This window comes from Aethalodelphis obliquidens, unplaced genomic scaffold (genome assembly GCF_003676395.1).
Source record: "Aethalodelphis obliquidens isolate GAN/ISIS:26980383/991018 unplaced genomic scaffold, ASM367639v1 scaffold36, whole genome shotgun sequence".
NCBI classification, from domain to species: domain Eukaryota; kingdom Metazoa; phylum Chordata; class Mammalia; order Artiodactyla; family Delphinidae; genus Aethalodelphis; species Aethalodelphis obliquidens.
Genome location: NW_020837980.1, coordinates 6,857,234 through 6,870,912, shown reverse-complemented (window position 1 = coordinate 6,870,912; position 13,679 = coordinate 6,857,234). Strand labels below are relative to the sequence as shown.

Genomic DNA, 13,679 nt, shown 5'->3' with positions numbered 1-13,679 from the left:
CTTGCTAATCAGGGCAGAAAGAAAGTGTCATTTTAACCAGAAACTTGGGTAAAAGGAGAAAAGGCAGCTAACAGTCATCTCTTCAAAACCACTTGTAATCAGTGAAGGGCAAACGAATGTCCACAGATATCTGGGCTCTGAGCGCAGTAAGGACTCACAGGCTCATTCCACCCCTTAGACTACTGTGTTCCAGGCATTTTGGGGAGGGGAAGGTCTGCTCAATTTCCAGGGCATATTTTTAGCCTCTGGAAGGACACGGAGCAGTAATCTCACTGGGTAGTAAGATTCTTTTCTCTCAAAGGTTGAAGCGTAGATGAAAGGAAATGAATGGGGATGAAGAAAAACATCTATGGAAAAATGAATTATACTGCCAAGTAAAATGGGATGTTGGGATTCAGTCTGGTTTTGCAGTTCAGATACTGGAGGAGAAATCTGGAAATTGAATTCCAAACCTGGCTACTCTTTTCCTAAACATTTTTTTTTTTTTTTTAAAAAAGGTCATTTGGCCATTTAGGCATGAAGAAGACCCTTTAAACAATAAGATGCAAAACAAAGTACGATAAGTAAAAAACCTGTCCCCAATGAAGGCGTGACCCTTTAAATTATATTACTGGATATTTTTACGGGAAATACCATAAAGTTTGGCTGGCAGATGGCTATGCCTCATCTTACTTGACCTATCAACAGCTCAGCATGCTTCAAATAAAATCCAATCCTCTCCCCCAAACCTGCTCCACCCATGTTCTCTTTTCATTCCATGACAACTCCGTTCTTCCAGTTTTCAAGCCAAAAGTCTAGGAGTCAACCCTGAATCCTCTCTCTCTCTCTCTCACACATGCCACATCCAATTCATGTTGAAATTCTTTTGGCTCTACCTTCAACATATACCCAGAATCTGATTGCTTCTCACCACCTCCATGGTTACCACTCTGGTCTGAGCCATGATCACATCTCATCTGGATTACCCAAATAATCTCCAGACCCCCTGTTTCCACCTTTATTCTCTGTGGCCTATTCTCAACACAGCAGCCAGAGTGATTCTTTAAAAACCCGAGCAGGATGGTGTCCCTCCTCTATTCCCAACACTGCGGTGGCTCACCTCCTCAGAATAAAGGTCAAAGTTCTTACAGTGCCCTACAAGTAGGGTTGCCGGGGAAAATACAGGATGCCCAGTTAAGTTCAAAGTTTGGAAAAACATCGAATAATTGTTGAGTTTAACTACATCCCACGCAATATCTTTTTGCTAAGCCCTAAGTGATGTGGCCCTCCAGCCTCTCTAACTTTGTCTCCCTCTATCTTCTCCCTTGCTAACTCTCCTCCAGCCACAATGGCTTCCCTGCTGATCCTTGCACCCAGACCCCTGCCTCAGGGCCTTTGAACTGGCTGTTTCCTCTGCCCACAGCCCTCTTCTCTCTGGTATCTCTTTGACTAACTCACTTAGCTTCCAGTTTTTCTCAAATCTCACCTTCTCAATGCGGCTTACCTTGATCACTTTATTTAATCCTATAGCCTGTCTCTTCCGTTTTGCCAATACTTTCGATCACTCTTTCCTTGTCCCCTTCCTTTTCCTAGAGCGCTTATCACCTCTTAACAGACTGAATATAGCCATATCAAAGGTGTTCTATTAAACTGGACCACAAGTCTCAATTACAGAGGTAAAAATGATTGTGCAAGAAAAATGCAGCCTGCTAATTGGCACAGAAAAGAGGAATATCATTTTATCCAGGAACTTAGATAGAGCTTATTACATTATTTATTGCATGTCCATGGGCAGATATATGTGTCTCTTTTCTTCACCAATGGTCCCAATAGCTTAGAATATTGCCTGCTACATAGTCGGCACTGAATAAAATATTAATTGAGTGAATTAAGACTATGTCACTAAGAATATAACAGAACTGAAGAGATGCAGAAAGAGTAGGATACAAGCAGAAAGCAATGAGGCAGTAGAAGCTGTGAACTGGCAGAAACCAGGAGGTAGAGCAGCAAGTAGAGAGAAGCAATTAGCATAGGGAAGCCATTCTAGACAGAAAGAAAGGGGAAGCTGAGAAAAAAGTTGTTGGGTAATAGTGTATGGTGGGGCTGAGGGTCTTGCTTTAGTTTCATGAATAGCATCTGGTTCTCCATGATGGCTCTTTGCTTACTGCACCTGTTATCTTAAACTGCTCATGTATTGTTTCAATAAATTCTCATTACTTTAAGAAAAAAAAGACTATGTCACTCATAAAATATTGTTCCACTAGGATGGCTATAATCAAAAACAGATAATAGCAATGTGGATGACGACATGGATAACTTGGAAGCCTCCTACACTACTGATGGAAATGTAAGATAGTGCAACTTTACAGAAGAGCTTGGCAGTTCTGCAAAAGGTTGAACATAGAGTAACCATGTGTACCAGCAATCCCACTCCTAGGTATATACACAAAAGAAAGACATATGTCCACACAAAAGCATGTACATGAATATCCAGCATTATTCATAATAGCCAAAAAGTAGAAACAACACAAATGTTCATCAGCTGATAAAAAGATAAACAAAATATGGTATATCCATACAGTGGATATTTTTCTGCAATAAAAAGAAAGGAAGTACTGATACATGCTATAACATGAACCTTGAAAACATACCAAGTGAAAGAAGCAAGTCACAGAAGATCACATATTTTATGATTCCATTTATATGAAATGTCCAGGATAGGCAAATCTATAGCAACAGAAAGTAGATCAATGGTTGCCTAGGGCTGAGGTGGATGGAAGGTTTGATGGGAAGGAAGGGAGCAGTGATGGCTAAAGGGTATGAGGTTTCTTTTGAGGGCAATGAAAATGTTCTAAAATTGATTGTGATGATGGATGGAGAACTCTGAATATATAAACCCACTGCATTATACACTTCAAGTGGGTGAATCATACAGTATGTGAATTATACCTCAACAGAGTTATTACCAAAAAAAAAAAGGAGAAAATTTTAAAGTAGCTTTCTCCTAGAATTCAATTTAAACAATTCCCTACCTGTTGCAAGATACACAGGACTATAAAGATAATGTCTACCATCAATTAACCTATAATATGGGAGAGGAAACAGACAACTTGTTTTATATTCTGAAGTGATACAATCTTCCAAGGAAACATAAAGGAGGACAAAATGAGTTCTGACCAGGTACACTTTAAAAGGTTTCAAAGAGGCATAAAACTTTAAATGTCTGGCCTATGAAACACGATCATGGCAAGTGGAGAAGAGACGAATGGTAAGAAAAGGTGCTTAACTTTTATTGAGCACCTATTTATGCTGACAACTATAAAGATGTCCAAATATGCTATAATAATTACAATAATCCGATCTGACCTTTTAGCACGTGAGGAAAGAGATTCAGAGGGATTCAATAAATTGCTCAAGTTAACACCTCTATTTAGTGGAAAAGTCAGCCAGTATTTAAATAAAAATATTCCTGACTCCAAAGCCATGTTCTTTTGCCTCTGGGCTGAGGAAATAGCACAGCAAAGCTAGAGATGAGAGTAAATGCCCTGTTTAGGGGACTGTCAGTTCCTCTGGTGTGGCCAGGAGGGAACACTCAGAAATTAAGATGAAATGGTACATTTGGCACAAACCATGAAAAGTATTAAACACAAAGCTAAGGAGTCTGTGCTTTATGCTGAAGATTTTTTTTTTTTTTTTGCGGTACACGGGCCTCGCACTGCTGTGGCCTCTCCCGTTGCGGAGCACAGGCTCCGGACGCGCAGGCTCAGCGGTCATGGCTCACGGGCCCAGCCGCTCCGCAGCATGTGGGATCTTCCCGGACCGGGGCACGAACCTGCGTCCCCTGCATCGGCAGGCGGACTCCCAACCACTGCGCCACCAGGGAAGCCCAATGCTGAAGATTTTTGAGTGAGCCTGGCATACTGGGAGCTGTGCTTTAAGTAACTCCCTGTGCCAGGATTTAGAGGAAGACTGTGAGAGAAGAGGCTAAGGGTAGGAGTCCAGGGGACTAGGACAGGGGAGGAGGGATATAAGGGAGGGAAACTGGTTGTCTTTCATCTTCACTGGGTCTTGCTCTCTAAGCTTGATCATCCATTCCCATGGTTTCAACCATCATCATGCTGATGAGTTCTCGATCTTTATCCCCAGTACTGACCCTTCTTCTCAACTTTAGATTCTACTTCCTGCTGCCTCCTGGATAACTTATGGGCATGTCAAACTCAACTCATCAAAGATTTGTTTCTTTAGTCCTTCTTCTTCCCCTCTGTTAATGAAATCCCTGTCCACCAGTGAACTTGAGGTCGCCCTCAGACTCACACACTGACTATCCACTCTGTGCACATGTCTTGTAGTCACTCTGACTTTCTCACCATTCTCCAAACACACCAACTCCTCTGAAAACTCTACGCCCCCATCTAGTCTCTTTCCCACTTTACAGGAATTTCTTCTCCAAGAGCCAACTCAACCACTGCCACAGCTCTGACTCCCTTGGTTGGTCCTCTCTGTGTCTTTGTTATGAAAATTTGTCTGTTTCTATCTTAGGCTCTACTACTTTGTCTGATTTATTCTTGTATTACCGGCACCTGGCATAGTAGCTGGAAAACAGTAGGCATTCAACTAAAGTTCACAGAATAATTGAATGTATCAATAATAAAGACTGAAGAGGACACTGGGGTAGAAACTGAAGAGGGCTTGATGTCCGATTAGAGGTACCAATTTAGGAGGAATCTAGGACTACTCGATATTCTGACTTGAATGACCAAGTTTAAGGTAATATCACTAAATCAAGAGGAAAAAAAATAGAAGGAAGAGATTTTAAAGGGAGGATGTATTTGATTTTGGATGTGTTGCGTTTAAGATGCCTACGGAACAACCAATGTTGGGATGTTAGGTAGGAAGCTGGAAATTCCAAACAGCATTCAAGATATAACTCCACTAGTCCAAGGATAAATGACATAAAATGAACAATGAAAGCCAGAGCATCAGATGAGACAACCAAGGGAGAAAGAAAGGAAGGGTAAGAGGAGCTCTGTGTGCTCAATACAAACTTTTCAGGAAAAATGTTAAGACTACACTTATGTTGTGTTTCCCACCCAGTATGACTAAGGTAAGGGAACATACCCACTCACTAGCCAGGCATCCACATTCCTCTTCTCTGCTTTATTTTTCTCCATAGTCATCATTTGACATTCTATGTATGCTGGAAAATAAGTTCCATGATGGAAGTGTTTTTTGTCTGTTTTTGTTCACTGCAATACCCTAGCACTTAGTAGATGCTCAGTAAGTAACGGTCGAACAAATAGGTGAATGAATGACTTTCACGCATAAGTATAGACAATAAAGATAATAAAATAATGCGCAAGGTATAGAGAAGGGACTAATTACCAAGAGAAGAACCTAGATGCCCCCCCTCACAATTTAGCCTTTGTTTCCTATTAAATCATCTAGAAAGATCTTTAATTCTAGGAACCTGACCCTCCTATGATAGGAGTTCTGACCTATCATCAAATCCTTTCTCCATTTTGTTATTTTGTCACACCTGGTCTGTCGACATCTCCTTTTCACTGGATTTTTCACCTCTAGTAATTCAAAATTAATAGTTAATGTGGACAACAGAGTCGATTTGTTTCCATGCTTACTGCTTCAGCTCTGTCATGTGCTCATCATCACCTCATCATGACCACCTTCTGGACCACTAGCAACTGTTTTCTGAATCCCAACTCTGAAACACCTGGTTCACTGTCTTCAAGGCTAGGAAAGTCCCATTTGCTCTCACTGCCTGTCACAGTACCTACCTCTTCTGTTGCTACTATGGGCATCCTCAGAATACTCCTGGGGCCAGCTCCTACTGTGGAGAATCTCTCCTCTGTTATTTGATACTATATCCCCTTTGGATCACAATTTAACACCAAACTCCTCCAAGAACCGTTTCTAGATTAGTCACAACTATTTGATAGCCTACTAATACAACCCCCAAATATCCCGAATGTTTAAATTATTCTTGTAATTAAGTTCTTCTAATATATATGGTATATATTAGATCTTATATGTGGTAAGTGATTCCAGGAATGAATGCATATCTAGATATACTTTATCACGACACTTCCCACATGTTTCTGCCCTTTGAGGGCAGAGAATAAAGAACCTTTATGTTACTGAGGTCACAGGGATTAGCAGCTAAAAGAGCTTGAAAACACTTTTCAATATTTAAGTAAGTTTCTATTTTATTTCAAATGTTCACACTAAATTTGTTCTACTTTACAAAGTATTTGTTCTAATATAAAAATACTATTTGAATTTGCTCTCAGGTTGACTCACCTCAGTGGTCTCTCAAATTTGTTAATAAATGTGAAGCTTCTGAAAAATAGGCCATGTTGATCTAATACCTTCTGATATATCACCCTATATCCCTGTGGACATGTGTGTGCCACAGAAACAATACCATACATGTGACAAAACTTGGGATAACTTGGAATTAGTGCATCTAAGTCTTTTGTCTGCAGTATATAGCAATTTAGGACTTACTTGCTTTATCTTCCTTTTATAGGTTATAAGCCACATAAGTATAGAGACAATGTTAATTTGGAGGTGACTAATTGGATAGTCATTCATTAAGCAAATATTTATGAATGATCCCTAATATACACTATGGAAGCATAAAAATGGATAAGATGTAGATGTGGATCTCCTAAAGATGAGAAGTTATCATGTATTGAGAGCTTACTCTCAGTTAAGCATGGAGCTAAGAATTTTTAGATACAGGATTTCATTTATACCCACCACAACCCCAAAACATGGCATTATATTCCTCACTTTCAAGGTGAAAGGAAACTTGACCAAGACCACATAGCCAGGATGTGGAACCAGTGTAGACCCATGTCTACTTGATGGTAAAGTTCATATACTTTCTATAAGATGGTAAGGCATAGTATACAACAGAGGAGATGAGACAATGAAAAATATGTACAGTACTATATAGCTAATTGTGATCGACAAATTTAGCAGCAGATGTGTTTGCTTCTGGTTAGTGAGACCAGAGAAAGCTGAATTCATGGAACAACGGCTTTAGATCTGGGTCTCAGAGACAGGGCAGTAGTTCAACAGCTTAGGAGTTTGGGTATTCCAAACAGAAACACCATAACTGAGAACACATGAGAGAGAGTTAAAGATGAGTAATGCAGTTGAACCAGAACCTGAGCTATAAATGGGAGAACAGTGGAGGAAAAGGCAGGCAAAAAAGAAGGGGCCCAATTGTGGGGCAGCTTACATGCCAGGAAAATCAGAATTTTAGAGTTATAGACTGTACAATGTTATTGATAGGCTTTTGAGTAAGGAAATGAGTTCAAAGTGGAAAATTCTGTCTGGCAGCACTGAACAGTCCATTTGGGGGGTATGAGCCAGGGAGAGCCTCAAAAACCAAGGTGTGGCTGTGGGAATATGTGGAAGGAAGTGAGACTGTGAAAGCAGATTCAGTACCACGTGGTAACTAGTGCACCTGGAAGAGGAAAAAGGAGATGCTTAAAACGATGGAGAAGTTCCCAGCCCAGTGGGGTATCATTAATTGCAATACAGAAGACAAGATAAGTTGCCAGGTTAGAGGAAGGAGATGGAAAGGCATGATGCACTGGTTTGCAGATATGGTAAACTTGGCTTCCAGGAAGCCATATCTTTTTAAATGTCAATCAACCATGGAAAATAAAGAACAAAAGCCTGGAGAGAGGTTGGAGCCCTGGCTGCATATTTGGCAATAACCTACATAAGGGCAGAGGGAAGAGAGAAGGAGTCTATGATCAAATCAGAACCTCTGATCAGGGGTTGGGAGAAGGACTAGGGCCTTGTGATAGACCCAGAGAACATGCAATCTGAGCGAGAAGAAAAGGTCAGCAGGAAGTTCATGATGAGATTTGAGACAAACATTTCAACTTGGTGATGAAGGTTATTGTGATATTTTAAGGAATTTACAGGCTACAGGCTTTTTGATAACCGTGAAAAGCCAGAGAGAATTTTGACATTGAAGGGAAAGCTCAGAGGAGCAGAAATAGGGGTGAAGTGACACGCTTATTTTGCTGTTTATGTTTTTTTGTTGTTATAATAGGGGGGACAGGATCATGTCTTAGAATGAAGCTCAGTCTACCGATAGATTTTTCCAAAGAACTCATGTTTCGGAGGTAGTGCGCTGATATAACAGTTATTACGATTGTGAAGAAAAAGGCTTCGAGGAAGCAGTGTAAAGGCAAGACCATGAGACACAGGAAGACCTTCAAAAGTACTACCTTTCTTCCTCTGTGGGACTCACCCTTCTATATAATAACTCTCTTCCCCAAATCTCCCAATTATTGCACAACATCTTTCTGGCGCCACGTCAATCTTGTGTTCCTCCATCTAATCTAGACATATGAAGAGAAGACTCTTCTTTTTGTGTCATTTCCTTCCAGCAAGTCCCTCCCCAGCACTGTGCAATCCGGTATCTGCCCTTACTTTCCTGGAAACTCCTCTCTAAAACCTCCAAACCCTCCTAAACGAGAAATTCAAAGGCTCTGCTTCAGTTCATGTTACTGCTTTGACACAGTTGATAATCAATTCTTTTGTTCCCAAGGGTATTTTCTCCCCTCACTTCCACGTGCCACACACGTCTGGTTGTCCTCACACCATTCAGACTGGAAAGGTTTTGTGAGTGTGTGATCCCCTTTCTCTTTCAACTTTTCAATGCTGACATTTTCCATGTGAGCTTCCATCATCTCCTCCTCTCACTTGGAAGCCTTCCTCCACACTCCAGCTTTTTCTATGTCATACGGGCTGAGGATTCCCGGATACTGTCTCCTTCTCTGAGGCTCAGACAGATATGTTGACCTCTGTGCTGAGCGTATCCTATTGGGCTGTTCAGTACATACCTCAACTTCAGTACTTCCAAAGCCAAATTCAGTATATACCTATGTAAAATTGTTTTTCTTTTTCTATTCCCAAACTCAACTGTTGGTACTGCCATCCACCCAGGCACCCACGCTCTCTCATATCCATTCCAAACCAAACCATGGAGATTTAAAAATTCTATCTCCCCAGTATTTCTTAACTTTGTCCTCTAATCCTGAATACTGCCACCACTACCTCTCCCGGATCAAGGTTTTGTTACCTCTCATGGACTATGGCAATAACCTTCTACCTAGTTACTATGACAATAACCTTCTACCTAGTTACTCTGCCTCCAATATTGTCCCCTGATGAACAACTTCCCATAGCTGCCACAGTGCTCGAAAATAAAAATTAGACCCTGCATCCTCTACTTAAAATTCTTTAATTGTTCGCCATCTTCTATAAGTCCATAGGATGAGGTCCAAGCTTTCTAATATAAAAGGCCACATATGATCTGGCCAATCTCTTTTGCTGGCATTGCCCTGCTCTGAAACTTACACTCCAGAAACACTGAGCTGTTTACAGGAAATGAAGACTCTACTCATGCTGTTCACCCGTCCACGCCTTTCCTTCTGCTGGCCACTCTGCTTCTGCCCACTTGGATATGGCTCTCTCCCTTCCATCTTTTTTTTCTCTTTTTGGCCGCGCCATGTGGCATGCAGGATATTAGTTCCCTGATCAGGGATCGAACCCGTGCCCCCTGCATTGGCAGCGTGGAGTCTTAATCACTGGACTACCAGGAAAGTCCCTCCCTTCCATCTTTTACCATCAGCTCCATCACCATTTTTTCTAAGAAACCTTTCTTGACTCTTCCTCGGCTGCCCCCTACCACAACCCAATGAGATGTTAACAACCTGTAAACTTCTCCATCATTTCCCTTAATGCATTAGATAGCACTGATATTTACTGTGTCTGTATTCCACAACAGATTGTGGACACCCCGAAGGGCATGTCTAATTTGTGTTTGTTTCCTCGGAATAGAGCTCATGATGCCAGGTTAATATCTGGCATACTACCACCTGTTGGAGGGATGCTGGAAAGGCTTGGAAGAACCATTCAGGGAAATGAGACAGTTGATAAAAGGTGAACCAAGGAAGGAGGGGGATTTATTGCGGGTCCAGTTTAAGTTATATAGAATAAACATCGTAGTGAGGCCCTTATGTTTGTTTCGTGACTTTTATCAAAAAGATTCTTCAGCTTGTCGTGGAAAAATAGATGGTGAGTATCACCAGGAGTTGGTGATTATTCAAGGAGCAGGAAGGATCCTAGGGTGACTAAGCCAGCTACAGAGACGACTAAAGCCAGAAAGGGCTAAGGTCTATGAAGCAGAGGATAGAGCCAAAGGAAATAATGAGGACAAAGAGAGGGTTGGGTGGGCCTGAGAGAGCTAACGATAGAAGAAGAGGAGGACAGGGTGTGAGAGAGAGAGAGAGGGAGGGAGGGAGAGAGTGGCAGAAATTGAGAGAAACCACAATTCAGAATCAAAAACAAAGTACTGCCAGTGAGTAGAAGTTCAAGCTGCTGGGAAAATCATCTGTGGATTCATAACCTAACAAAATACAATAAAAATCATTCTATTGTTTAATCAATATGTTATTGTGATTAAAAATCTGTTTGCCAGTTGGTGGAACCTTTTGGTACTTTGTAACACATACTATAGTCAGAGAATCATACCAATTGCAGAAATAATGGCAAGTTAGCTTTGGGATGTAATTCTTCTGCTTCTTCTGGAAGCAGAGTATCCCAGTCCAATGCTCAGTTACATAATCTGAATTTTGTCCAGCTTTCATTTTGAAATAATTTTTCCCAAAGCATGGCAAACAAAAATCATTCTAGTCCCTCCTTTCTACTGGGCAGTTTCTTTCTCTATTATTTTAGCATCTTGAGAACACTTACCACAGATGAAGCAGGTTGTCTTTAGAATTTCTTCTTTTTTCTGTTTTTCACTTCTGAGATCCGCAAAAGTATCAATGATAACCCCAAAAATCAAGTTAAGAACGATAATGATGACAATGAAATAAAAAAGAAGGTCATACACCACTCGGGCAGCAAACAAGGGCTCCTGAAATAAAAAATTTTAAAACATTAAAAAAAAAAAGCCCATTGTGTATATAGATATATATACACACACACATTTTGGAGGCACGTTGCTTTAGCATATTGTCTAGCAGAAAGTATATATTCAACCATTGTTTGCTAAATATGAATAGTATTCCAAGTTGGAAAAATAAGACCCACTTTCTATCTTCGTTTTCTTTAAGTGTTGTGAGGAAAATTTTCCAGTCTGTCCCCAGACCCCTTCCATTCCCTACGACTTGCACTTTTCCTCTCCAAGGGAGGGACTTACTGTGTATTAAAAACCACTTTACATGCCATTGTGCTACATGCATTTTGGTGCAGTGGGCCCCTATCCCAGAAGCTGCACAAAAAGTAGACAAATACCAGTCCCAAAGGTCAGAGACCAGAGATTTGAGGAGGATATAATGATCCGTCCATTTCTGGAGTTGATTTTGTTCTTGGCCTTATAGAGTTAAGTACATTCAACTCAGGCTTATTTCTACTTGACAAATGGTATTAAAATACACATTAGAGATCAGATAGCCTAGATGTTTCATAGATGAGGAAACATGAGATGAACGGACAACGTGATACGGCTGGCCTGTTGGAGGACTGAGATTATTCAAGCTCCCAGCGTGGCCCTTGAGACGTTGTAGCCAATGAGAAATTTTTCAGCCTTGCCATTTGAATATACAAAATCCTGTTAGAATTTGTTCAGATTTGATATTCCTCGTCGATAAATAATAGAGGTTGTTCCTATTCAGAGGCAAAGAGTAAATATTCATGCCTGAGAAACCTGACAGACAAAAGGCAGCCTGGTTTCTGTTATTTACGTAACAATCAACTCCTCCATAAAGACTATAGTCGAAATATATATAGTTGAATATAACTCTGTCCACAGTTCAAAGGTGTACAGAGTTCATGACCCTACTAACATACATAGATTTCTAGGACATTAGCTGTTTCTATGTAATCCCAGTATACAGCGAATTGGTTTCAATGGCCACCGTGATACTGTTAACGCAAACAACATAACATGCAGTACCCTGAAAACAAAAACCATATTGTAAATGCTGTTAAGAAAGGTTAAAACAAGATCATGTGCTTCTTGAAAAACCATTTTTCTCCAGCTTTTACTTCTTTTGAGGGTCTTCTCAGCACATCTCCCACGCCGCCGCCGTTCCTGAGGCCCTGGTTCAGGACAGTCACGATGCACATAAGGAGGGTGTCACACGTTCTTTCAATTCCATCTTCATATTCCTCAGCAGCTACAAAAACAAACAAGTCAAACAGTACAGCAACCTCATGCTTTTAAAACACACTCTTATGTACTGTCAAAGATCTATTTCTTTATAACTGTGTCAGGACACAGTTTTCTGAAGGGATATAACACGTTATTTTCCATGCGGCAGCCCGTGAAGCCCGTGACTGACACAGACTCAGAAAGCACGCATATAATATCCCCAAATCATTTTTTCTTCCATCGGTGGAAAATGACAGAACGAAAAGGACAGAATATAAGAAAGCTAATATTCATTGCGCATTGTCGTGATGTGGGGAGATTTCAGTGAGACCTTCTGAAAACACAGTTAACTCACCCAGGAAGCAAAAGTATTGTGGGGGGGAAAGAGTTTGTACAAGGAAGCTAGGTGAACCCAGCTTTAAATTCTACTCTGTTCCAGAACTGGGACTTGGGCAAGTTACTTAATCTCAACGTCCTCATCTGTAAAATGAGGGGGGGGGGTCTGTTTAAGGATTAAACCCTTCAGAGGGTTATTTAAGGATTATATTTAAGGTATGTAAAACACTTTGTACAGAGATTGGCATACCCATAGTAAGTTAAGGGCTCACAAATTGGGGCAAATGCTATTTCACTTCTTTAGTAAGTGTCTAAATTTTTCTGAATGACCAGCATGGAGCTACAGGTAAGAAGCACGATGCATTTATGTAAACAATTTATTTCATGTAAATAATTTATTTTATGTGAATGTGTTTATGTGAAAATATTTAGGGACAAACGGAGAGAGATAAAAAAGTATAATGTGACAGGAAAATTCCTAGTCTTATTTTGTTTAAAGATAAAGTTACCAAATATGGTAGTAATCTCTCAGTCATTTAAAATAATAACAAATTCACACCAAATTGGATACTAGAATCAGGATTTCCTAAATTAAGTAAGCAGAAATGTACTTTTCTTGTTACAAGATTAAAGAACCAGAGTGGCACTGAACTTTGGAATGGTGTAGCCAGTCTGCATGTCACGGCGTGAATGTAAAAACAACTACCACCAAAGGAAAAAGAAAGAGAACGCTTCTATTGATAATTTTGTGTACCTGACCCACTACAAATAGCCTGTCTGGTACTTTGTTATGAAAGGGTTGATTTTCTTCTTGTAAGCTGACTTCAACATCACATGGACGAGGGATCTGGCATTTTCCCTTTATTCAGAGCTGCTTCTTTCTAAAACATACTCCTCAAGAGGAGGGTGGAAGTCAGAGAAGGGTAAGCATCAAATGCAGTATCAAAGATACCAGCAGGGTCTGTGCTGGACCACTTCCCGCAGAGGTGAGCACCAAGGCACATTCTGACTTAGAAAGTAGAAGAAATAAAACCGCTTTTGGAGACAGGAGAAATGAGGAAGAAGTAAAGCTTGTGGTACCAGCTGTCAGAATAGCAGAAGAGGCAAGAAGGGCAGAGAAGACAGTGAGAAAGCGCAGTCTGCACAGTGCTTGGTT

General features: G+C 40.6%; 1 protein-coding gene across 4 annotated transcripts in view; it reads right to left on the bottom strand.

Annotated features, from left to right (window-relative positions):
• Positions 1–13,679, bottom strand: part of ITPR2 (inositol 1,4,5-trisphosphate receptor type 2) — a 526,334-nt gene that overhangs the window by 54,290 nt on the left and 458,365 nt on the right. For all 4 annotated transcript variants that reach the window (XM_027129402.1, XM_027129406.1, XM_027129405.1 and 1 more), the window contains 2 exons: positions 12,082–12,212; positions 10,783–10,948 (listed from right to left, as the gene is read on the bottom strand). In XM_027129402.1, coding sequence (XP_026985203.1) covers positions 10,783–10,948; positions 12,082–12,212 — 297 coding nt within the window. The remainder of the gene's footprint in view (positions 1–10,782; positions 10,949–12,081; positions 12,213–13,679) is intronic.